We start from the raw sequence: 23,880 nt of genomic DNA, 5'->3' as shown, positions 1-23,880 counted from the left end.
CCACCCTTTGGCGTGCCGTGATGGGGCGGGGGTTAGCGCAGCGTGGGAAGCCAGAGGGGGATGCCACGTGGTGCCACCAGCAGCTCCACATGATGCCCACAACCTCAGAGAGCCCGGGACAGGGGGGCCGCTATGAACAAGAGTCCTTCTAGATTGAAGATCACCAAGTCAGGAGTTTTTAGCTATTGGTCTCTGCCCTGAAGACAATTGGGAAATTCTCACTCGGGGAGGCCCTCCCAAGAGGCCCCTTTTGAGCTCCTGAGCCGTCAGAACCTCCGGCCAGACACACACTACCACTCAGGATGTCAGGGCAAATACACACAAAGGGTGAGACTGCCGGGCAGGGACTCACTGTCGGGAAACACAGCACTTCCCAGCCTGGCCATAAACCTGTTATCAAGCCCCAAGTCCTCATTCCAGGGCCCGACCTTTGGGCCCAACACCTCCAGCATTCCAGGAACCGGTGGATCAGGGAGAGACTCTGCAGCAGCAAGGACAGCACAGGATGAGAGAGGGTGCCTTTGGTGAGGGGGGAGGGGGGCACTGAACTTCAGCACCGGGGACAGCGGGTCTCACCACAAAGGGAGCGTGCCGTGGGTACAGAGATGACTGGACTTGCAGGCCAACAACTTCCGCTGCCTCCCAGCTCTGCAATGAGACATCCTGCCCCATGCCCTGGCCTCCTCTTTAGGGAGAGAGACACCTGCTTCCGCTCTGCTCGCGCCGACGGTCCTTCACAGTCCCAGCATCATGCCCCAGATAGCCCCAGGCTGCCCACAGCCCTGGCTCACCCTGGCCTCCAAGCCCCTTCCAACCTCAGTGCCCATCCTCCACTCTGCCCACCCTGGCCCAGGGGATGTCCTTCAAGCCTACAGTAGTCTCTGGGCTCCACGCTTCTGTTCCCTCTGCCCGGACCTCTCCTGCCCAGGGGTCTCTGCTCAGTGTCACCTCCTCAGAGAGGCCCCATCTAACAGACCCCCATCAACCTGGAGCCCCCTCCTGCTCTGGTCTTCTTCAAAGCCCTTTCCACGACCTGACACTGTATTTGGACAGATTCATCCACTTATTATCTGCTTCCCAGTAACCTACACCTTATGAGGACAGGGAGTTAGTCTAGTCCCCAGTGATTTATCCCCAATGCCCTGAATGCTGCCTGGCACACAGCAGGCCCTCAATAAATACTTGTTTGAACAAAATAAATAAAATGAGAATAAAAACACCTCTTCCAACAAATGATTAAGTATAAAAAGGCCTTGAGGTTCTACAGCAGGAACACATGAACATTTCAGGTTAGAGACCTTCTTTGAGGATCTCTCCACGAAAAATTCAAAATTATGCACCCCTCCCTCTCCTCCCCCCCCCAATATTCTGCAATGAATTTCAGAGGGTTCTCAGATCCCTGTAAAAACAAGAAGGGACAGAAGACATCACAGTCCGACCCTCAGATGAATAAATAAGCATCACCTATTCTGAGGCCAGAACAGAACCAAAACACTCCAAGAGGCCCGGAGGCTGATGCCTGCTCGGTCCAAGGTGAGCGGCACTGCCCCAGGCACACCCCCATCCCCAGGTGAGAACTGCCTCACGTGTGCCCCACAAACAGGGTGGAGCTGCCCTGGTTCTCACTACAAGTTCACCTTTGGGCCCCATGCCAAAGTGGCCTATCGGGAAGGCAGTAAAAATAGTGACAATTCTCACAATCATTAACAGATTCCTCTGTCAGCAGGAGCCAGAAATCTCTTAATCCAATGGCCCTGCCCCGCCCTCGCCACACACATCGTGCTGTTAATGCTGGAATATTGCATCCAGATGAAATCAAAGTCAACATCTTAACAGCAGGCAGAGCCCACGTCCCCCAGCACGGATGTGGCCCTTGCTCTCACAGCAAGAAATCCCATGATGGTGCATACACCACCTCTCAGCCCCCTCCTCTCCATGGAGTGGAAAGCTAAGGAGATGCGAGAACTAGGCTTGACACACTTCATACTCACTCAGACTCCCCTGAAGTCGCTGCCTCTCCAAGACCTAAAGAGGTTAGTTCATTGGCACAAGGTAGACATAGCACGCACAACCGCTGACAAAGCCATCCTGCTGCTGGTCCCCTGTACCCTACTCTCAACCAGGACCAAGTTTAAAAGGGGAACCCCTGGAAGCAACTGAGATGTTGTTCAGTAGGCGAGAGGATAAACCGTGGTCCATCCATACAATGGAATACATTCAGCGCTAAAAAGAAATGACCTATCAAGCCATGAATAGACATGGAAGAAACTTCAATGCATGGTAAGTGAAAGAAGCCTGTCTGAAAAGGCTTCAGGCTGTATGATTCCAACTATATAATATTCCGGAAATGGCAAAACTATGGAGACAATAAAAAAAAATCTATGGTTGCCCAGGGCGGAGGCTGGGGGTAGAGGGGAGATAGGCAGAGCACAAGAACACAGAGGGGGGGCTCCCCTGGTGGCGCAGGGGTTAAGAACCCTCCCGCCAATGCAGGGGACACGGGTTCCAGCCCTGGTCCAGGAAGATCCCACATGCTGCACAGCAACTAAGTCCGTGCGCCACAACTACTGAGCCTGCGCTCTAGAGCCTGCGTGCCACAACTACTGAGCCCGTGTGCCACAACTACTGAAGCCCACGCGCCTAGAGCCTGTGCTCCACAATGAGAGAAGCCACCGCAACGAGAAGCCCGCACGCAGCAACGAAGAGTAGCCCCCGCTCACCGCAACTAGAGAAAGCCCGTGCGCAGCAACAAAGACCCAACACAGCCAAAAATAAACAAGTAAAATAAATTTATTAAAACAAACAAACAAACAAAAAAAGAGCACAGAGGGATTTTAGGGTAGCGAAACTACTCTGTACATTTGTCCAAACCCACAGAACGTACACCACCAAGATGAACGCTGATGTAAACTGTGGACTTGGGGTGACAATCACGCGTCTCCGTGGGTTCATCAATTATAATAAATAGTGGGGGGCCTGTGCATGTGTTGGGGGGCAGGGAGAACACGGGAACTCTCTGTACCTTCCTCTCAGGTTTTGCTGTGCACCTAACACTGCTCTAAAAAACCTAAGTCTTTAAACTCCAGCTGAGCTGGTGGTGCTCCCCGTTAGGGTGGAATGCTCCCCCGCTCCCAGAACGCTGTCCCACCTCACCCACCAGGTGAGAAACGAAGGCCAGGCAACAGGAAGCTGACAAACCATCAATCAGAAGAGCTGCCAACTGACGGATGTTGAAGGTGGACCCCTACCCTCCCACACCCCCAAAGCCCTCCTGAGGCCAAGCAGATGCTGGTAAGACTTCCAGGTTCAGTGTCGCCCTTCACTGACCCACGGGGAGATCAGCAACAAAATTATAGGTGAGGAGGATGCCCTCCTCGCCACGGGTCCCAGCCCTCCGACGCCACGCACGGCGTCCCCGCCACCACCCCCGGGACTCCGCTCCTCGCCCATGAACCGCACGGTCATTTCACAGAAACTCGAACGCGTGCATGTCGCCATTCCCTCCTGAGTACAATCCAAAGCCATCGGCCCGGTTGACACGGAAGTTGAACCTGGTCCCTCCACTTGTGCCAAAGGTAAATCTGGGCTGAGAACCAGGCTTCAAGACTCCCATCCTGGTAACCTCTCCACCACATCGTGCTTACCCACGGTCTCCTTGGCATATCACATACGCGCCCTTTGCAAAACTCCAAATAAAAACTAACCAGACGGACCACATTGCCAAAGCGGTCGCTAGTACATGCCTTTAAAGACTGGAAGGTCCCTCTGGTTCTTTGAAGCAGCTCAACTTACTACAATGGGATATATATTCAAGTCTGCTAGGAAATCAACAGAGTAGCCGGTGAGGCGGCCTCCACTCAGGCCGCTGGGCAGAACCAGCACTGCTCCAGCCGAGCACGCACCCCTGCTCCACGCTCCTGGCGACACTCGGTGAGCAGAAAACAACAGAGAGTACACCCCAGCCCTCGGGACCTCCCGTCACCAGACTGCACTGCTATCCACTAGCACCCGTGGACCGGCGTGGCCGCTGCCCACGAGAAGGCTGTTTCTCCCCACCTCGCCTGCCGGCGTCCACAGGCCTGGACCGAGCGGAGCTTTCCTGCATCGCCTTGCACGTGGCCACCAGCAGGTTCAACACACAGTCAGGGCCCAGAGCCTCGGGCTGCCTGACTCCCAGAGGCGTGCGGCACTGACAGCGCTCTCGGACAGCAAGGATCTGGAAGCAGGAACACGGTATCCCCGTTCCCTCTCGTCACCCAAGGGCTTCTGGGAGCAGGAGGAGCCGAGATCAGCCCCGGCCTGCCCTGCGGGAGCCTGGGGAAGGGAACTGCAGTACAGGCTACTCAGCCGTGGGGAAGAACTTTCCGGGGCCCAAACGCAGACACACCGCTTGCACCCAGCATGGCCCCTGCACAGGGCAGGCAATCGGTAGATGGTCCACCACTCCACAGCCCAAACCCAGCGCCACCTGTGCTGCCTGCTCCTTGTCCTAGGTTGCTTTGGGGGAAGTGACCGTCAAAAGGTGAGCCAGAAAGGGGGGCTGACTTAAGACCCCCCCACTATCGAGCACAGCCACTAAGCAGGGAAGGGCCTGGCCTCTCATTTCAGCACTGAGTGATCTGACCTTTGGCTCCTGCCGTTAGGGTGAGGCGTCTCCTGCGCAGAAGCCCCTCTCCATGTGCCCCGTCGTGCTCTCCCCCTCCCCCTCTACCGCACACACCCTGGCATTCCTGGCCTTCCCCACTAAGCCCGCTGCCAGGTTGCAGGGCTCCACCCGCAGCAGGGCGGGCGTGCGGCAGGAGGGAGCGGCTGGAGCATGCCAGTCCGGGAAAAGGCGAGACACACTGGAAAAGCCGGTTGGGTGTTTCTGTTTCAACGGTAACTGGGGAGTCACTGCACGTTTATCAGCGCAGCTTCACGGAAATAACCCACAGCACACTCAGAACTGATGAGCCAGGCTGCACTGGGGGCGTCAAAGTGACAAGGGACCCCCCCGCACCAACCCAGCCACAGGGCAGACGAGGAGCCGGGCACACAGGTCCCCTCAGAGCTCAAAGCTCCTCCCACTACCCAGCTCTCTGTCTCCACTACCCCACCCCAGGCACCACTGTTATTCTCAGAAGTAACACAGCCAATCCTAAAATGCCTTCCACACCCCCGTGGGCTGGCCTGCCTGCCCGGAGACACCTAACCACCGGCCGGGCTTAGCCCATGACACATCCAGGATCGGTACAATGGCAGAGCTCACTTCCCACACCAGGCAATGTCACCTGCCCGAGCAGGCACGCAGGCCTCACAGTCGCAAGTGGAAACCACCCAATCCCAAGGGCTGGACCCACGAGGCCTAGGGTGGCCTGGGGGGATTTCCTAGCATACCCCCAGATGGAAACCAATGGTTTAAGGAAACAAGAGTCCAACCTGAGGGTTCAAAGTGACCTCAAGTCTAAACAACATAGATGAGTGGCCGTGACAACACCATCCCCCTCCCACCTCACTCAGGCTCTCCGGAAGCCCCCAGGACCAGCGCAGGAGCAAAATGGGTCTCTGAACCACCAGCAAGAAGTCAGGAAAGCCAGGCACTTCAGTCGGGGCTTGGGGTCCCCACGCTGTCTACTATTCCTTTAGACACAGGACTAACCAAGTTGGCCGTGGGGTCTCCCGGAGCGCAGAAAGGAGCGCTCACACCCGAGCGGCAGGTGCCCCCGGCGTGGAGGAGCAGCCGGTGGTCCCACTGCTAAGCACAGGGTTCTAAACCCGTTTGTTCACATCGTGGCTATCCCCTGGGATTGTGCCACACGTGGGCTGCTCCACGGATGCACACAACTGTGCAAGAGAGACCATTACAATATGCAATTCACACTCTGACCGACCCTGGGGCAGTCCTGTACCTGTCAACATTCTAAGTAGATAGCCTCAGTTTTCTCAGCTATAAAAAAAAAAAAAAACACGAAGGTTTGGCACATAGGGGAAAAAACAGGACTGGTGAGGAAGGGACTGAAAAGGTGGGCTGTTTGATGCCGAACAAATGATCCCTAACGAATCCTCTCTGTCCCCAAGAAGGGCAGGGCCAATGCGGGAGAAATCGGATGATCACAGAAAGACTAAAGCACATGCCTCTTCATCTATTTGAGGGGAGAGGTTACGTGTACGTTTTTTAAAACAGCCCCCCAAACGATCTGAGTTTGTAAGTTCTGGGAGAGACCTTGCATAACTGAAAGGCACATAAATGCGATGACTGTGATGCACCCGCAGGGCTGTCATGAAGACAGACGGGGGAGGGGCAGGGCTCTACCAGGCAGGCACCGGCACCACGGGCGCTAACAAGTGGGCCAGCTCGCCCACCCCCGGCTGTCCCGCATGGGGGCCGTCCTCTGACCAGCCGGCTGCCACGTACCTTTGGCATGAAATGTCCAGCCCCTCCGCCAGTACTCCTGCAGCTGGACCCGCTCCTGCTGCCCCAGGCTGCACACCTCACTGTAGAACTGCCGCTCAATGTGCACGTAGGCGGCCGGGATGGCACCTGCCACCCCCTTGGCCCCGAAGAAGCCGTTCACCTCCGGCGAGGCCAGCAGGATCTGGTACTCGGCTCGTGTGCCCAAGACCAGGTCCATGTAGGCCTGGGTCAGGTTGAAGTAGCCGGTGGTGAGGTAGACCTTAGCGCCTCGCTCGGCCTCTGTCAGCAGGGTCTCCGTGACAATCTCATCGATCTGAATCTCAAAGGGCTTCATCTGGATCAATGGGTAAATCCAGGTGTCTGGGGCTGGCCTCCGGTCTCCAGCGGCTGCTGCATCTTCCTGGGTTAAGAGGGAGCTGCTGTGGAAGGTCTGGGCGTGCAGCATCTGCTGGCGGGTCCTGGCTGAGTTGATCACATCCATAACCCTCTTATTAGCTGCCTTGCAATACGCAGCCCGGTCACCTAGAGGGAGACATGGCAAAGGGGAGTCAGAAGCAGAGAATGGAGGCTCTGGCCTCCCATTCAGCACGGAAGACACACCACATGGCACGTGACAGGCGAGCACAGATGCCACAACTGATCCTTCACCAAACACGTCTCGATTGAGCACAAGACACCGGGCCCATGGGAGGCTCCCCTGTGGACAGAAATGCCCGAAAAAGGGTCTTGCCACAAGAAGCCTGCACTCAGTGGGAAATGAAAAGGCCTCTACCAATCCACTTACAAAAAGTTCAGAAACAGACAAGACTAGTTGAGGGTGACGGTAGTCAGGACAGTGGGCACACTGGGGGGGTCATGCCCGGCTAGGGACCCGAGGGGGCTTCTGGGAGCCAACCCACTATGAACACGTACATAAGCTGCACACCCGTGACTGGTGTGCATGTTACACGTCAGAAAGAACATGTGTCCAACAGAGACACGTTTAAGTATGACCAGAGAGCAGGAGAGCGAGCCACAAAGGGTCAGAGGTGAACAGGCAGGCTCTGGGCCTTGTTTTCACACAGACACCAGTGACGAGTGGCTGCAGGGACACAATGAAGGGAAAAGAAGTGAGTCTAAATGCTATCACTAGATGATAAGATAGTTAATGAGCTAAGCATCCAACTCAAGAAGTTAGGAGGAAAAACAACAGGAAAAGCCAAAAACTACAGTACAAGGAAGGACATTATATAAAGCAGAAATTAACAGAATGAAAACAACAATATAAAATATAAAAATAGGGAACTTCAACATCATCAAAAGTTGATTCTCTGAAAAAACTGACAGAATAGCAAGCCTTGGGCAGGGCTGATCAACAAGAGAGAGACGGGCAGCACGACTGTCCTGGTCACCGCTCACGTGCTCTGGGCTGGGAACAGGCACACATGCCCGAGTGCCTTCCAGGGCCGGGCAGCAGCCCAGAGAAGGAATGTTGCTTGCGGGGACCCCCCCTTGCCGACGGCGGCCACCACGGGGGCCGCTCACTCACTGCTTCTCTTGAGCTGCCCTGGTCCCGAACACGGCTGTGCCCAGCCCCCCACGCCCTCTGAGCGTGCTGACTCTCAATTCTTCCCCGAATGGGGGCCCTTTTTTCTGCATATTCATGCCAGGCCTGTTAAGTTAGATCAGGGGTCAGCCAGTGTTTCCTGTGCGGGCCAGACAGTAAATATTTCAGGCTTTGTGAGCCAGAGGGTAAAATTGAGAACACTACGTAGGTACTCATATAATGAAAGAGAAAACAGACTTCCATAAATTTTTATTGTTGAAATTTAAAACATAATGGTAATTATTATACTACTCTACAGCACATAGGCGTAGTGGCAGCAGGCAGGGCAGGCACACAGATCGCGGGCTGGCTCCACAGTGCACGGATCCCCAGGCCCCTGGAACAGGGTTCCCACCAGACATCCCCACTCAGATGCTTCCTTTCTGGCTCGTCTCCTCACATGGGCTAGGTTTAACCCGTTCCCCACATTGCTGACACGGTCGCAAATTCAGCAGCAGGCCTCCTTAAAGGCCACCAGGAAGCCACGGCCACAAGAATCACAGGAATGCAAATAGCCCGGGAATGCTAGCTGCCAGGGTTTGAGTTTCCAGTGAGCAGGGCCGAGGACTCTCCCATTTCACGTTCCAGGCAGGAGGCCGCAGACCTCGATGGAGCCAGGAGCCACAGACCCTCTGTGCTCCAGAGTCACGGGAGGTGGCCCTGAGGGGGGTGGCCATTTAGCAGGCCGCTTCCTGTAAGTGCAGGGCAGGCTCCTGGCTCACTCCCGTGGGCACCCAGACCCGAAGCCCACAGTCCCACCTTCCCCGGCGGCTCCCTCACCCGCAGAGCATGACCGATAGCCAGTGAGTCACATCTGTCTGGCTCCAAAGACAAAAGCAGAACAAGGCTCTGCCACCCAAGTCTCCTAAACCTGTGGCAAGGCCACCAAAGGCGTGCCCTCCTCACCCTCACCACCCCCAGGCTCGGGAGGGCGAGGAGCCCGGGACCCTACCTTTGTAAGGATGCACCATCCCCTCCACCACCTGCACCGTGTCGTCCCCCCGCAACTGCAGGGACACGTCCCCCACCGCATCCACCAGCTCCGTGAAGAAGTCTGCAATCTCAGGACAGTCCTGCAAGAACACGTAGCGGTCCTGCCGGTTGGTGAAGTAGGAGTCACTCAGGTTTGCGCTACAGGGAGGAAAGCGGCAGGTGAGGACTCAGGCGATAGGATGCGACAGCAAAGTCCTGGGGACCCCGGTCTCAGGGTCACCAGCAGGAGCAGGGGAGCAACCAACTCGGATCAGGACGCACCAGCAGCAGCAGGCAATTAACAAACAGCTACTGAGGGGCTTCCCTGGTGGCGCAGTGGGTAAGAATCCGCCTGCCAATGCAGGGGACACGGATTCGAGCCCTGGCCCGGGAAGATCCCACATGCTGCGGAGCAACTAAGCCCGTGCGCCACAACTACTGAGCCCGCGTGCCTAGAGCCCGTGCTCCGCAATAAGAGAAGCCACCGCAATGAAAAGCCAGCTCACAGCAAGGAAGAGTAGCCCCCGCTCACCGCAACTAGAGAAAGCCCACGTGCAGCAACAAAGACCCAACGCAGCAAAAAATAAATAAATAAATAGATAAAATAAAATAAAACAAACAGCTACTGAGCCTGGCCGCTCACGAGAGGTGGGCGAGAGTGACACTAAGGTGACACAGAGGAGTGACCGCAAGGCCCTCCCCTCACCGAGCTGACCACCGAGAGGAGATGCGGACACTTACAGAGCCAAGGACCATTCGGGCTCGGCCCCAGTGTCCCCCAAAGGGCCTGGATTCCCACCCGGCCCTACTTGACAAAGTTATTTGTCCTCTCGGTTTTCTTGTGTACAAAGTGAGGGAAAGACCACGTGGGGTACAGTGCGCATTAGCTGAGACAGTACACGAGGGGTTCACCCAGGAGCAAGCACAGAGTAAGGGCTCAGTAAACCACGGCCAGCTTTCAGTCGCCCTTCGTGGCTTCCAGCTTCCGTGGCAGACAGGACACCGGGAAGATGCCGAGAGAGCTAGGCAACCAGTCTAAACACGTACCAGCAGGTCCTCGAAGGCTCGAGGGGACGGACTCTGCCTTCTCCGCGTTCTGCTGGTTTCTGCCCTGGAGAATATTAAGGGAGATCCCTGACAGAAGGCAGCCAACTCACCCGCTCAGGATGACGCTGTTGTCGAAGAGGTACACCTTGATGTGCTGGAGGCCGATGGTCTCGTTGAAGCGCTCGGGGATGAGGAGCCGGAGGAGCCCACGGAGGTTAGGCGTGTGGAAGAGCGAGACTCGGACCTGTTCTGGAAACCTCTGCAGGAGTGGGAGCAGCATCGTGCGAGAGTTTTTCCTTCCTGAAGACGCGGGCAAGCAGGAGGGAAAGGACGGCAGAGTCACACCAGGAAAAACACGCAGCCGCCAGCGCAGCACCACCCACCAAGGGCCTGCGCAGCTGTCCAAGTCAGACTGCCGGGAGCTGTTTTCAGCCAGAGGGGCTCCGGGAAGCTTCTACCTGGACACCCACCACATCTCGGGGCAGGACTGAGCGGCCCGTGTAGCGGACATCCGCTCTTCTAGCCCCACAGCACCCGTCTACCCACCTCCTGGTAACTGCGCCCAATCTCCTCCCGGGGGCGCCACCCAGCCCCGCCCTCCCATTTCTGCTCCGGGTGAAGATGACTCTGACCACCCTGGCTCTGGGAAGGCACGCAGGCCCAGGCTGCGCCGGTCAGCACACTCAGGAGCCCCGGCTCAGAGCCCGAGGCAGGCCGCGCAGGAGCTCCAGGCTGACCATGAGGGAAGCAGATGCTCTTCCAATGGACAAGATGCGGCAAGATGGGCCTGGGACTGCCAGAGGCTGCCGCAAGGAGCCAGACAATGAAGCCAGCCCAAAGGTCCAAGCCCCAGATCACGACCCACCCGAACCAGGTCAGACGTGGAAGTCAAAACAATTCTCTTTTTCCCAAAGTCATTTTTACTTGGACTGTCGGTCACTTGCCACAGACAGAATCCTGACGGACAGGCCGTCCTGGGCCAGCCCAGACGGGCTTCAAACAGCCTTGCTGCTGGCTGAGGACAGGGCGGTGAGGGTGTTAACGCCTCGTTCTTCCTGAACGAGGAAGAATCAGGGGGCCAGGGAGGGCGTCAGACCTACCTCTTGAGCCCCGCGTGAAGTCTAAGAGAATGGACACCCTGAGGTCGGAAGGAAACTTCGCCTGGAGTGACTTTTCTAGAGTGCTTTCCAGGCAATCCACCTGCCAAGAAAAGACCCCAAAAGAACAGAAATGAAAGACCTGAAAAGATGGTTATGTATTAAAGGAATGAACCAACCTGTCAGCTAATGCCCCCACGGTCCTCTTTGAAAACACACACATATACACAAGCATGTACACGCACACACCAGCCACGCTTGCCCAGAAGCCAACGCTGCAAAACCTCTTCACCTGAGGCCAGCGCAGGAACCGTAATCAGAAGACACGGCGTCTGCGGCCCGGGCCTGGCAGGAAGAGGGCTCTGGGGGTCAGGGACGCGGTGCCCAAGGGTCTGGACCTCGCCGCTCGTGAAAACACTAAGACACAAGCTCCCACACACGTTCCAATGGATCATTCTTACAGGCACACAACGAACAGCGCCCCACACATGGAGAGCACTCGGGAAATACTCGCTGAACGAGTAAATCCAAGACGCAACCTGCCCACCGCCCCTCTCCACAGGCTGGACGTGGCATTCTTCTCCCAGGAGAACAAACACGCTTCCCAAGCTGGCAGCTAAGAGCACGTCCTGAAAGCGGGGCAGCCTTTCCTCAGACAGGAAGGGAAGGGGTGGGCTCCCTCCTGCCCCCCGCCCTTCCCCCTCGCCCTCTACCACAGCCCCTATTCTCTTCCAGCTCCGCCCTGGGGGTTTCCGAACAAGGCAAACCAAGAAACAACACTTGCTATGGGCAAGGGTGCATCTCACTCCCTCCGAGTAGAGAGCCATCCAGGGACTCCGACAACACAACGACCTCATTCACACTCACTTCAGCTCAACCTACAGACTCTGCACTGGGCTCATCCTACAAGAAGCCCCCACTGCACAACGGGTGACGTCTGCTCCTTCCCAGCCCCGCGTGTCTCGTTGGAAGGGACAAGCACGGCATGACAGCAAGTCTAGGTGGAGCCAGGCTGGCCGCAGACCCGCACCCGACACCAGCCCTGGGCGAAAGCAACGGCCAGCTCGACCTGCAATGCTGGCTCCTCTGTCTAATACAGACTCAGAAAGCCTTCTCTATAAAGGACCAGAGAGTAAATATCTTGGGCTTTGCAGGTCAGATGGTCCCTGTCACAGTTACTCAGTTCAGCCACTGTAGCAAGAAAGCAGCCATAGACAAAACAAAAATTAATGAGAGTCACTATGTTCCAACAAAGCTTTATTTATGGACACAGAAATCTGAATTTCACATGCTTTTCATGTGACACAGTTACTACTCCTCTTTTCATTTTTTGCCAAACATTGAAAATGTAAAGCAGAGGACATGGGTTTGAGCCCTGGTCCAGGAAGATCCCACATGGGGGAAGATCTAGGTGCGCGGGCTTCAGTAGTCGTGGCTCGCGGGCTCTAGAACGCAGGCTCAGTAGTTGTGGCGCACGGGCAGAGCAACTAAGCCCGTGCGCCACAACTACTGAGCCTGCGCTCTAGAGCCCGTGAGCCACGACTACTGAAGCCCGCGCACCTAGAGCCCGTGCTCCGCAACAAGAGAAGCCACCGCAATGAGAAGCCCGCGCACCACAACGAAGAGTAGCCCCCGCTCGCCACAACTAGAGAAAGCCTGAGCGCAGCAACAAAGACCCAACGCAGCCAAAAATTAAATAAATAAATAAATAAATAAGTTTATTTAAAAAAAGAGAGAAGCCACCGCAATGAGAAGCCCGTGCACCGCAACGAAGAGTAGCCCCCGCTCGCCGCAACTAGAGAAAGCCTGCGCGCAGCAACGAAGACCCAACGCAGCCAAAAATAAATAAATAAATAAATTTATTTTTAAAAAAGAAAATGTGAACACCATCCTTAGCCCATAGGCCACACATAAATAGGCAGTGGCCAGATTTGGCCTGCGGGTCACAATTCTCGGAGCCCCGGCTTGGCAGACAGATGGCCTATGGCCCCCTGTGCAGGGTGAGGAGGACACGGGCCAGCGAGGTCAGAAGGCCCAGGATCACATCTCCCTGCACCCCTAGCTGATCCTCCTGACGTTCCCCAGAATCTGGGGCAACAAGCACAAAAGCTGGCCTGAGACGCAGGCCAAGGAGGGTGGCTCTACCCCAACTCCACGGCTCTGCACAGCCTGAGGTTTTAGGGTGACTCACTACTGCCAGTAGGACCACCCCTGCTTAAACCTTACCAGTTCCTGTTCCAAAGGACCTGTCCCCAGGTAGAGGGACGCCATCACGACCCGCCTCTTGGCTACTTTTATCTGCCCCTGAAGAGAAGAAACAATTCAAAATTCATAATCACCATTTTCATAGTTCACTGAGAAAGATACAGTCCTTTGATATTGGAGGCAAATAACACTCCAAGCTGAACTATCCTGTTTCTTCACCAATTAATATTTAAAGCAAGCCCCAAATGTGTGTGGTAACCTACCAGATAAGGACCCACAACCCTAATTTAAAATACTCAGCCTGAAAGTAAGGCATGATCTAGCCATGCTATAAGATACAGCACAGCCACGAAAAGAACGAAGATCTGTGCACACTGACCTGAGGGGATGTCCACAGCGCACTGCAGGGACAGAAGCAAATCACTGAACAGAACCTAAACCATGCTCCCCCGTCACCACCCCATGCACACCTGTACAGGTGTAGGTGTGTGTGTGTATGTGTGTGTCCAAGGAGCAGAGCCAGACGAGGGAGTGCGGGGGCAAACTTGCACTCCAGCCCCGTCTGCACAGCTGGGGTTTTAAAATGAGCATGTAATTTTTCTTTAAATAAATTTATTTATGTTTATTTTTGGCTGCGTTGGGTCTTCATCGCTGCACGCGGGCTTTCTCTAGTTGTGGCGAGCAGGGGCTACTCTTCATTGCGGTGCACGAGCTTCTCATTGCGGTGGCTTCTCTTGTTGCAGACCACGGGCTCTAGGCACGCGGGCTTCAGTAGTTGTGGCACGCGGGCTCAGTAGCTCTAGAGCACAGGCACAGTAGTTGTGGAGCACAGGCTTAGCTGCTCCGCAGCATGTGGGATCTTCCCGGACCAGGGCTCGAACCCGTGTCACCTGCATTGGCAGGCGGATTCTTAACCACTGCGCCACCAGGGAAGTCTCAAGTATGCAATAGTTTTGAGATGCAGACAGACAGGTACCTAGCTAGACACACAAACAGAACACACCAACATTCGAAGATGATGCGTCAGTCCGAAGATGATGCGTCAGTCCCAATAGCCAGCGTCCTCTCCCTAGACCTGCTCCAGCCATGGGAGGACACCGGACCCCTCACCAGCGCGGCCAGGCCCCAGAGGAGGTCAAGAGCAGGAAGAAGGGCAGCACCACCCTCAGGGCAAGCTGGAGAGGGCACCGGGGAGGCAGGACACACGCACGTGCCGGCTTTCCCACATGGCCCCCACAGCCTGCACTGTCGATGGAGGAAGAGGGGCATCTTGACTAGATAAACACACCAACACACCACTGGGAAAGGCTTATATGCAAGGAACAAACAAAAGAATCTCCTATGTTTGCTGTTTCCTTCGTTTTGTTATTTATTCAGATGGTTGCTTGTGGGGAAAGTGAGTATGAAGACAGGAAAGAGAGGAAAACAAGTAAGGTGTGAGGCAAACAAGTTCGGGCAGCAAAAGTCTACGCAGTTGTTTGCCATGGCGCCAGGTCCTCTGGTACAAGCTCAGCTGTCACGAAGGCGTGGGCCCAGGCAGAAACCACGCTGCACTCTCTTCTCAGGGAACACGGGCCACTCTGTCCCAGGAAGAAACACATCCCGCTCCACACAGAACGTGCCGGAGAACCCGCCCATGACTCAGTGCAGAAGGCAGGGAACGGTGGCCTCAGCTTCTTCCTGGCCTGCTGGGCTGAGCCCCTCACGTCCCTCCTGGCTGCCACAGCCCCACCCACCCCGAGCAGGTGCGCCGCGTGGCCTCACCTCCAGGCCAGGGGACCCCCACGTGGAGACTCAGTCCATCCTTCACCCGGAGTTGATTGGGACACTAAGAACCACCTCCTTTGAAAAACCTGTTTCTTCAAGCCAAGCAGAGAACCAAGTAGGAGCAAAGAGCAAACAGCCTCAGCATCAGTTCTACACAAACAAGGACACACAGGAGAGTCAAGCAGTGTAGGGAAGTGGGAGAGAGCATGCACGTATGTGCGCGCGCGCACGCGCGCACACACACACACACACACACGCACACACACACACACACACACAGCATACTGGAACAAGCCAGCCGGAAATTAAGCTAAGAGTGGATCTACAGAACAACAGGGCAAAGGAGAGAAAATGTGCAAGCGTTCAAATGAACTAGAGTTTGTTGTGCAGAAAAAGGAACATCTACATGTATTTCCTGTTATGTCCCAGCTCTCCTCCTGACCGCATCATACCTTAATTCTAACATCATTGAATTAATACAAACTCAGAATTCATGTAACTAAAAATTAATTAGCGTTTAATTACTTCATTCCGATTAGCAGTTTAACCACAAATAACTAGACGTGGCATGAACACCTGACTAATGTATTGAAAGTTGAACCCCTCCCAAATGCAAAGTTTAGCATCTCTACCAAGAGAGAGAAGGTACAAACTTTAGACAGAATTACGGAAAAGAACCAGGATCACGAGAGCTAAAACCAGACATCCAGACTTTCCAGTTACCTGTAAATACTCTCCACTGAACTGAGAGGCTGCCGGCCACTTCCTACATATCAAATCTCATCCATAGGTCGTTATGTCTCCATTTGCTGTCGTCTACTTTATGGAGCTACTGTGTGTTGGAGACGTTGCCGGGGCAGGAGTCTGCCGTGCCCTAACCAGAATGAGGTTCGTTCCCTCCCAGACGTCCTCAGCGGGGACGTGCCTGCTGAGGTCTCCAAGCTCTCACTAACCTCCCGTCTAGCCTACATCTCCAACACGGAACGAAGGGAATCAATCTGTCCACAAGAACCAAAACCTAGGACCTGACCCTCAGTGCCCGCAAGCTCTGAGCTGCTCCACCCGAGACATCAGCCACCCAGGGGAGCTTCTGATCACAGCTCAACTCAGCCATCTGTGAAGCTGAAACCTAACAGGTGGAACCCACAGGAATGAGCTAAGCAGCCAGCAAAAGTTTCTAGAACAGAAGGTGCTTCAGCCCAGGACTCAGCCAACCTTATGCCCCCAAACCTCTAATTCCATGTTTGACCCTCTCTCTCTTAGACACAACTTACCTTCATGAGCTCAAAAAACTCTGCAGGTGAAGAAAGCACCCTGACGTGAGAGCTGGAGACTCCGAACTCTGGAACCAGGTTTCTGATCCACTGGAAGCGATGCACGCCCTCCGGACACAGGCAGCAAGGAGGCGAGGTGACATGGGGGACAGCTGGAGACAGCAGAGGAGCCAACAACAGCCATGGTGGCCTGGGGAAAGAGACATACAAAGGGTCACACTTCTCAAATACTTCCTCACAACTCTCTCTCAGCTCCTGTGGGCAAATAAGAAATTTTTTGGGGGGGGAGGGGGGGCGGCGGGCGAACTTCAGATTTCCTAGACCATCTTAAGTGAGCCCCAGTCAAACTCTGCAAAAGAATTTTTCAGCCCCTACAAGTTGAGCAACTTAAGAAGTGCCAAAGCCTATGGATAAACCCCAAACTTTACGTTGCTTCCAAACAACTCAAAATTTAGAGCAGCCACAAGTAAACTCAAAAAAGCCATCGCCTGGTTAATGCCCCCAACGAACCCACCTGCAGAAAGCTGCCAAAGACTGCCTGCAAGGGCAGGTCTGGTCTCAGTCTGGTGAGTACAACCCAGACCCCCGGTTGTCTGACTGATGAGATAAATGGGCTTTTATTCAAGGAAGGACCCCAAAAAAATTAAGTTTTCTCTTTAATACTAGGATACAGAGAGAAAAGCTGGCGCTGGAAGAGGTCATCTCAAGAGGGGCCAGCAGTGACAACAACTGCCCCTTCACCCCTGGACACATTCTCCTCAGAGGTCACGCCCCGTCTCTGGCTGGTTCCCATCCACTGAGGCCAAGACCGCAGTAAACGGTCCCCTGCCCTCTGAGCCTCATCTCTGTCCGGATGACAAGACACCTGCGGGGGCCGGGGGAGGGCAGTGCACATGCAGAGCCCCACACCGACCAGCCCCCCATCTGACTTCCAGCAAAGAGCAGCAGGAAAATCCTTTTCAGCGTGTGACCTTCACCACGGCCTCAAGAGGGACTCTAGGGAAAGGACGCTTAAACACCCCAAGGCCTGAAGGGCCACAAATTCCAGGAAGATGATTTCATTCACTTGCCTCCTGATAAAACGCTGAATCTTCCCAGGGTTCCTGAATGTCCCTACACACACGCCAGATGGCCCGCAGCTGTGCTTCCCAGAAAGCCCACCGGGCTGTCACGGAGACTCATTGCCAAGAAAAGTTTAGTCAGCGGGTGGAAGACAGCGGGTCTGGACCCTGGGAAGCCAGGGTTCACCGTGGGCCTCCGAGCAGAGGTGGGGACCGCACTCCCGGGCATCAGCTTGCTACACTCCTCCTCTGGCTTCCGGGTAACAAGCAGCAAATTAAAGGCCTAGACGTGTAAACAAGAGACTGCGGGGCTTCCCTGGTGGTGCAGTGGTTGAGAATCTGCCTGCCAATGCAGGGGACACGGGTTCGAGCCCTGGTCTGGGAAGATCCCACATGCCGCGGAGCAACTGGGCCCGTGAGCCACAACTACTGAGCCTGCGCGTCTGGAGCCTGTGCTCCGCAACAAGAGAGGCCGCGATAGTGAGAGGCCCGCGCACCGCAATGAAGAGTGGCCCCCGCTCGCCACAACTAGAGAAAGCCCTTGCACAGAAACGAAGACCCAACACAGCTAAAAATAATAAATAAATAAATAAATAAATTTAAAAAAAAAAAAAAGGAGACTGCGGCCTCGATTTCCCCAAAATGGAGGCCATGCTCCTGCTGTGCTCAAGGCTACCTTCCAGAGGGGAGAGGGAGCGCCTTCAGTCCAACGGAAAACCATGAGAACGGGAAAGGTGCACAACAATCTATCAACGTGAAGCCGCAAAGGGGGCCTAAAGTCTAACGTTCATTAATTAAACATAGTCTGTCTGAGGAGGAAAACCCCACAGCACTGTAAGATCAACCGATCTCCCAATCTCACAGCACTTATCGCTCAGACCATATAAAAAATATCCAGGGTGTCGCCTGCACCCCAGGCCATGCAGTCAGTCCCCACGCGTTCTTCAGATGAGCCAACAGACTCAGAGCCGCTCCCAAAAAGGAAGATGAGGAAACACCTCCTTGGCACACAGCAACCCAGAAGAGGGCAAGTGCCAACTTGGGCCTCAATCCAAGTTGGTGTACGGGGGAGGCACGGCCGGCCTGGGCACCACTGCCCGCAAACCTGGTGGCCTCACCAGCGTACACACCTGAAATCATCTAAGAACACAAAAGAAAATGCTAAGGCTAATTAAGGAAAGGTCAAAATATACATCCGGTGCATGTACTTCAAGTGACCAAAAAGGGGAGCTGCTGATGCCTGAGCTGCTGGGGAGGCCTCACAAAACCCTCCCTCCCAATGGGCTTTGATTGCCCGGTGGGATTCAGACAGGAAGTGCGGGGGCTCCAGGCGAGGAGAGGTGCAAACAAAGGGAAGAGGCAGGAACTGCCAAAACCCACCAGCGCCAGAAAAACCCAGGAGGGGCTCAACAGGCAGTCCAGAGAAGACACACAGCGACTGTACGGGGGTCGGGCCCCCGCCACCCGGGTGAGGGGCTTGGCAGGACAGGCTTGGCCTTGGGCCACCGCAGGCAGGTTGCGGGCCTGTCGGGCAGCTCTCCTGGGAAGCTTTAGTCCAAGTCCAGATCAGGGCCTCAGTCCAAGATCTGCTGAGGGCTTTTTTATGTTGCTTCCTGTTTAACCTGTGTACTGACAGGTTTATTTTTGTTAGAGAGGAGAAGAACTGAAAGCCAATTAGGTTTCAGGGATTCATCGTGGAGGAGACCCAACCCTCGAGTAGTAACTTCACACTCCAAAGAGGAAGGTGCTTGGAAAAGGAGCACAGAGTTTTATAAAGGCCCCACAAGGTCGGCACAGGTGGGGAGACCACATCCAGACCCCAGACACTCAAAATCTAACTGCAGCACCTGGGCCGGGGCACAAGCAGCCAGCCCCCATGGGAGCCAGTGCAGGGGCCCACGTTCTCCGTGCATCTCAGCCAGATCCCCACGGGGGCGAGTTCCCGCTTTCCATGACGGACGCCTGGGAATCTTCTCAGAAAACACTTCTCCCCGTGCCAGCCACAGCCCCTGCTGCACGGTAATCCCAGCCTCCAGGGGCCGACCACCTGCAAAAGCAATTCCCCCCCTCCAGGCAGCTGTCCCAGGTCAAAACCCTAACCCCCAAGAGACAGGAGGAGGCAGGGAGCTGTGGTTACTCTACAAAAAAAGCAGGGCTGTCACACTCACCATTTAGAGAACTAAGCAAACACATACACAATTTCCACATCTAGGCCTGCACTCCCCTGAATCATCTCTTTCTAGATACCATCTAGCTCCCATTTCTAGTTACAGGGAGGAGGAAGTGGCAGGGGCTGGGGGGCCAGATAATAAGGTTCTGCCGCCCTCTCACTCCTTTATTCCGGATTATCAAGGAAGTTTGGAGGACAGGGCTAGGGCCAGAGCAGGGGCGCGCCCTGGTACTCGAACTCAGGCAAGCCTAACTACTTTGCTACAGCCCTCAGCCAGTGGCAGAGGCGGCAACAACAGTGCAAAACAATCCTCAGCCCACAATTCTGAAGGTGAAACTGACAGCATCCTCTCCAAAGGGTGGGCTCCAGCCACCACCCACACAGACACCTGACTCTGGGGAAAGGTTCAGCCAGGTGATTTAGGGCTTCCTGTGAAATTTGCAGACAAATTCCCTGAGCTGGAGAGTGGGCTGGGCCTAAGTGCTGAGGACCGCTGACCTGGGGCCACTCCCTCCACCTGGAGAGGGGCCTGGGGGAATGGGGTGAGAGGATGGGGGGGTGACTCTAGGAGGGCACAGTGAGTATGGAGGGGGAGGGCGGTGGGTAAGAGAGGGAAGTTTCTTCCCAGCATCTCTAAAAGGAACCCATGTCTGGACTGCCTTGACCAAGAACAGCATGCAGTAACACTCTTGTCCGTGGTCCGGGGGCCACCATTAAAGCAGGGACAGCAGAAGCCTGCCCTAGACAGGACGATGCACCCACCCGACTCATGAGAGGCACAGGACAGCAGCGGGACTTGAGTTCAGAGTAGCCAGCCAAACCGAAAGAGCGAGAGCAGAACGGCTGCTGAGAGGCCGCGAACACAGCTATGTGCAAGGGAAGCTTCAGGAGACGGGAGAAGGCATTTCTCCTTTGTGTGCGGAGACAGGAGTTTTCCATTCCACCAAACGTTCTGAAGCTGCAAGTGCTCCATGGAAAAATACTGCCACACCTTGCATTCTCCGTTCGTCAGGATGCACAACAGTGCGCCTGGAGGTCCAACCGAGCTCTCACGGGGGCAGTGGAGGTGCTACTAAGGAAAGGCAACACCAGAGAATTCCACCTGGGTCTGCACTTCACCTCCACCAGGCCCCACACAGCTCTCACGGCTTCAGAGGACACAGGTGCTTCCCCCGGGGCCACAGTGGTGTCACCCACCCCATGGGACACGAGGAAGCAGGCCCACCTCCTAGCGTCTTTTCAAAACAGGGTCTGCAGGGCTTTGAAGGAAGAAAATGGTGATGCCGGAGGACTGTCTCCTACACTAACCACAAATCCACCATGGACGGCACAAGAGTTCTGTCCCCTGTACCACACCAGGGCACTACTTAAGTGTCCTGCACTCAGGGTCATGGTCTAAAAGTCCACAAGCTCTCCGGGGACTATAAGATTCGTGGTACACACTCTGTGGTTTGTATCCCACCCAAATCTGTACAAAACGACGAAACAAGAAAGTTTTTAAAAGAAACTGAGCTCTCCGGATTGCCATATTTTCAGAAACTACTTTTTAAGAAAAACCCACCCTCCCCCCGTCACACACATTTAAACGTAAAGAGGTGAAGTGATGAGAAAAGACCAAGTCATAACACTTCCTGAAAAAGGCTCGAAAAACTACACGAAAGGACAAGACTTCCTGCAGCCCCAGCAGCAGGCAGCCCTTCCTGACTAACGCAAGACCTAAACCCAAGTAAGGGAAATGAGTGTGAATTCCCGTAGGTCACAGAAGACCAACGGCCGCTGAACTCCCACAAGTCCGGCACGAGGCCGGGGCTGCCAGCATGTGGCAACACGCTGACTCTCCTCTTGGCTTGTCCAAAAGAAAGTCGATTACATCGAGGGGCTAGAAACCTAACATATACTTATAACCCACAACACACCTCTGTAGCCAAAGGCACCAGGCATAGCCAAGTGCCTGTGGAGAACGACTCACACGTTCTACTAATCCAAACTGCTGCAACCAGCCTGACTTCCCGGCAGTGAAAACGACTCATTTACATTACTCAGATCACGTGTTTACAAGGGCATTATCTATCAGACAGCTTCAATCCCAGGCTAGTTTCTATCTACCAGCACACAGCTGGCTGACCAGCCTAATTCATCAGCAGCAGCAATGTGCTCAGAGGGTACTCAGGTTAATATGAACCTAATAAAGCTACAATTTACAAGTCAGTCAGCTGCAAATCTTATTTTAATTCTCTGCAAGATCGAATTTGAATTATTTGGGGAAATCATGCTTTGATTCTAAATATCCCCCCTCCCACCCATTCTACTGCTATAATACAAGAGGTGGCGCTACTGAACTCTAATGAATAAGGAGGACTGGGTCCCAGCATCAGAAAACTCAGAGAAAAAGTAATTTCTGGAAATCTGGTGGTCCCTCAGAGTAGAAACCACTAAGAAGTTGAGTAAGAGTATGTTGAGCTGGCATTACAAGGTAAGGAAACCTAATAAAAAGAACAGTTTGCTGGTTATGTTTCCCTCTTACACTCAGGAAAGTTAGGACACCCCACCCCACCCCACCCCCCCCCACACACACACATACACACACCTAGAATAAAGAAAATAGAACTTGGGTTTCAAAAATAAAGACTTTTCTGCACACATAGCTCAAATTGAAAATAGTTTTAAAAAAAGAAAAAGGAGACCACGGAGAAAATATTTCCTTGTATGGCAGCAAACTCGGTTAGGAACTAACGCCCTCTTGACACATTTTCCACCAGGTCTCATACTCCAATAACAAGTCAATTCTGTGTAGTCTGATGACTCCAAGAAACTACCTGAAGTTTCTGTCTTCCTCTCCTGAGCGCCGGATCTGCCCTTCACCTGAACAGTGAGCGCCTCCACTTGGACCCACCTGGATACTAATTGACATGCCCCGAACTCACCTTACCGTCATCCCCCAAACCTGGTCCTCTTTCTCGCTCTCTGTTTTAGTGAAGCATGCCACCACCCATGTGGTCACCCGAGTCAGAAACATGACCTACCTCCTCAGCACCCCCTACACAACCTCCCCCAGGGCTGATTCCAGCCCAGCCCTCTCCTCTCCTCCCACTGTCCATGACTTCATACAAGCCCTGCCCCCTCAGGCCTAGACCATTATCAAGAGAAATTGTACAGGGACTCTCAGAGCTTGCCTCGCTCGGTCTCAGCCCAGCTCCTCTCGCTCCCTCCCGTCCCTCCTCAGTACGCAGTCGGCTCCTAGAAACGGTTTGAGTACCTGTGGCACCTCAGAGCTGCTTTCCACTGCTGCCACCATCAGCCTACATCACTCACTATCCTTCCTTGAACACTGGCTCCCCACTTCCTCACCTAGCCCACTCCTACATGCCTCCAAAACACAGCTCCAAGATCATCACCACCAGGGAGCCTTCTGTGACTTCCAGGTGTGCCTTAGTGCCGCCATGACCTTTCCTACCTTACTTTACTATTGTCTGTTTATGGGTCTGAGCACCTTGAAGGTAGGACTATGGATGTCTCCTTGGTACCTAGCACAGCATAGCAGTGCTCTATACACGCATGCTGAATAAGTGAATGAATCCAGCTGTCCATGGTAATGAGTCAGATGCCTGCTTAAGAAAAAACAGCAGTATTTCCAAATCACTAATTAGAAGTAATTTTTTTAAATTAATTAATTTATGGCTGCTTTGGGTCTTTGTTGCTGCGCACGGGCTTTCTCTAGTTGCAGTGAGCGGGGGGCTACTCTTCGTTGCAGTGCACGGGAGTCTCATTGCCGTGGCTTCTCTTGTTGCAGCACGGGCTCTAGGTGCGTGGGCTTCAGTAGTCGTGGTGCACAGGCTCAGCAGTTGTGGCTCACGGGCCCTAGAGCGCGGGCTCAGTAGCTGTGGCGCACGGGTTTAGGTGCCCCGTGGCATGTGGGATCTTCCCGGACCAGGGCTCGAACCCGCGTCCCCTGCATTGGCAGGCAGATTCTTAACCACTGCGCCGCCGGGGAAGCCCCTAGAAGTAATTTTAAATAGAGTTCTCTGTCACTATGGCTGTCTCTAACTGAAAGGAAACCACTGCAGTAAAGAACTGTTCCCTCTCACCACTCCCCTTGCTAGTCACGAGGATTCACCAGGCACTCCAACAGTTGAGTCAGACCGGCAAGCTAAAATCTAAAATAAGTTCATGACTACACAGAACTATTATCAATGAATCGATGATCAGAGTTACAAGAAACCACATCATTCGGGGAATGAGGACTTGGCTGGTGCAACTGAACAATGGAGAAGAAACGAAAGTCAGCAGCCACTGGAGGTGAGTGGCCAT

General features: G+C 54.3%; 1 protein-coding gene across 15 annotated transcripts in view; it reads right to left on the bottom strand.

The window, feature by feature from the left end:
- Positions 1–23,880, bottom strand: part of PGS1 (phosphatidylglycerophosphate synthase 1) — a 67,589-nt gene that overhangs the window by 40,797 nt on the left and 2,912 nt on the right. For 14 of the 15 annotated variants that reach the window (XR_014257844.1, XR_014257845.1, XR_014257846.1 and 11 more), the window contains exons 2-7: positions 16,342–16,531; positions 13,322–13,399; positions 11,099–11,198; positions 10,109–10,298; positions 8,932–9,110; positions 6,395–6,916 (exon numbers count right to left, since the gene is read on the bottom strand). Coding sequence is in view for 8 of the 15 variants with exons in the window: in XM_082442988.1 (XP_082299114.1) it covers positions 6,395–6,916; positions 8,932–9,110; positions 10,109–10,298; positions 11,099–11,198; positions 13,322–13,399; positions 16,342–16,531 (1,259 nt within the window). In the remaining 7 variants the exon portion in view is untranslated. The remainder of the gene's footprint in view (positions 1–6,394; positions 6,917–8,931; positions 9,111–10,108; positions 10,299–11,098; positions 11,199–13,321; positions 13,400–16,341; positions 16,532–23,880) is intronic. The other variant, XM_082442994.1, reaches the window with a different exon arrangement.

This window comes from Balaenoptera physalus, assembly GCF_965194825.1.
Source record: "Balaenoptera physalus genome assembly, chromosome: 20".
In the NCBI taxonomy this organism is placed as follows: Eukaryota; Metazoa; Chordata; class Mammalia; order Artiodactyla; family Balaenopteridae; genus Balaenoptera; species Balaenoptera physalus.
This window is presented reverse-complemented; position numbering and strand designations above follow the sequence as displayed.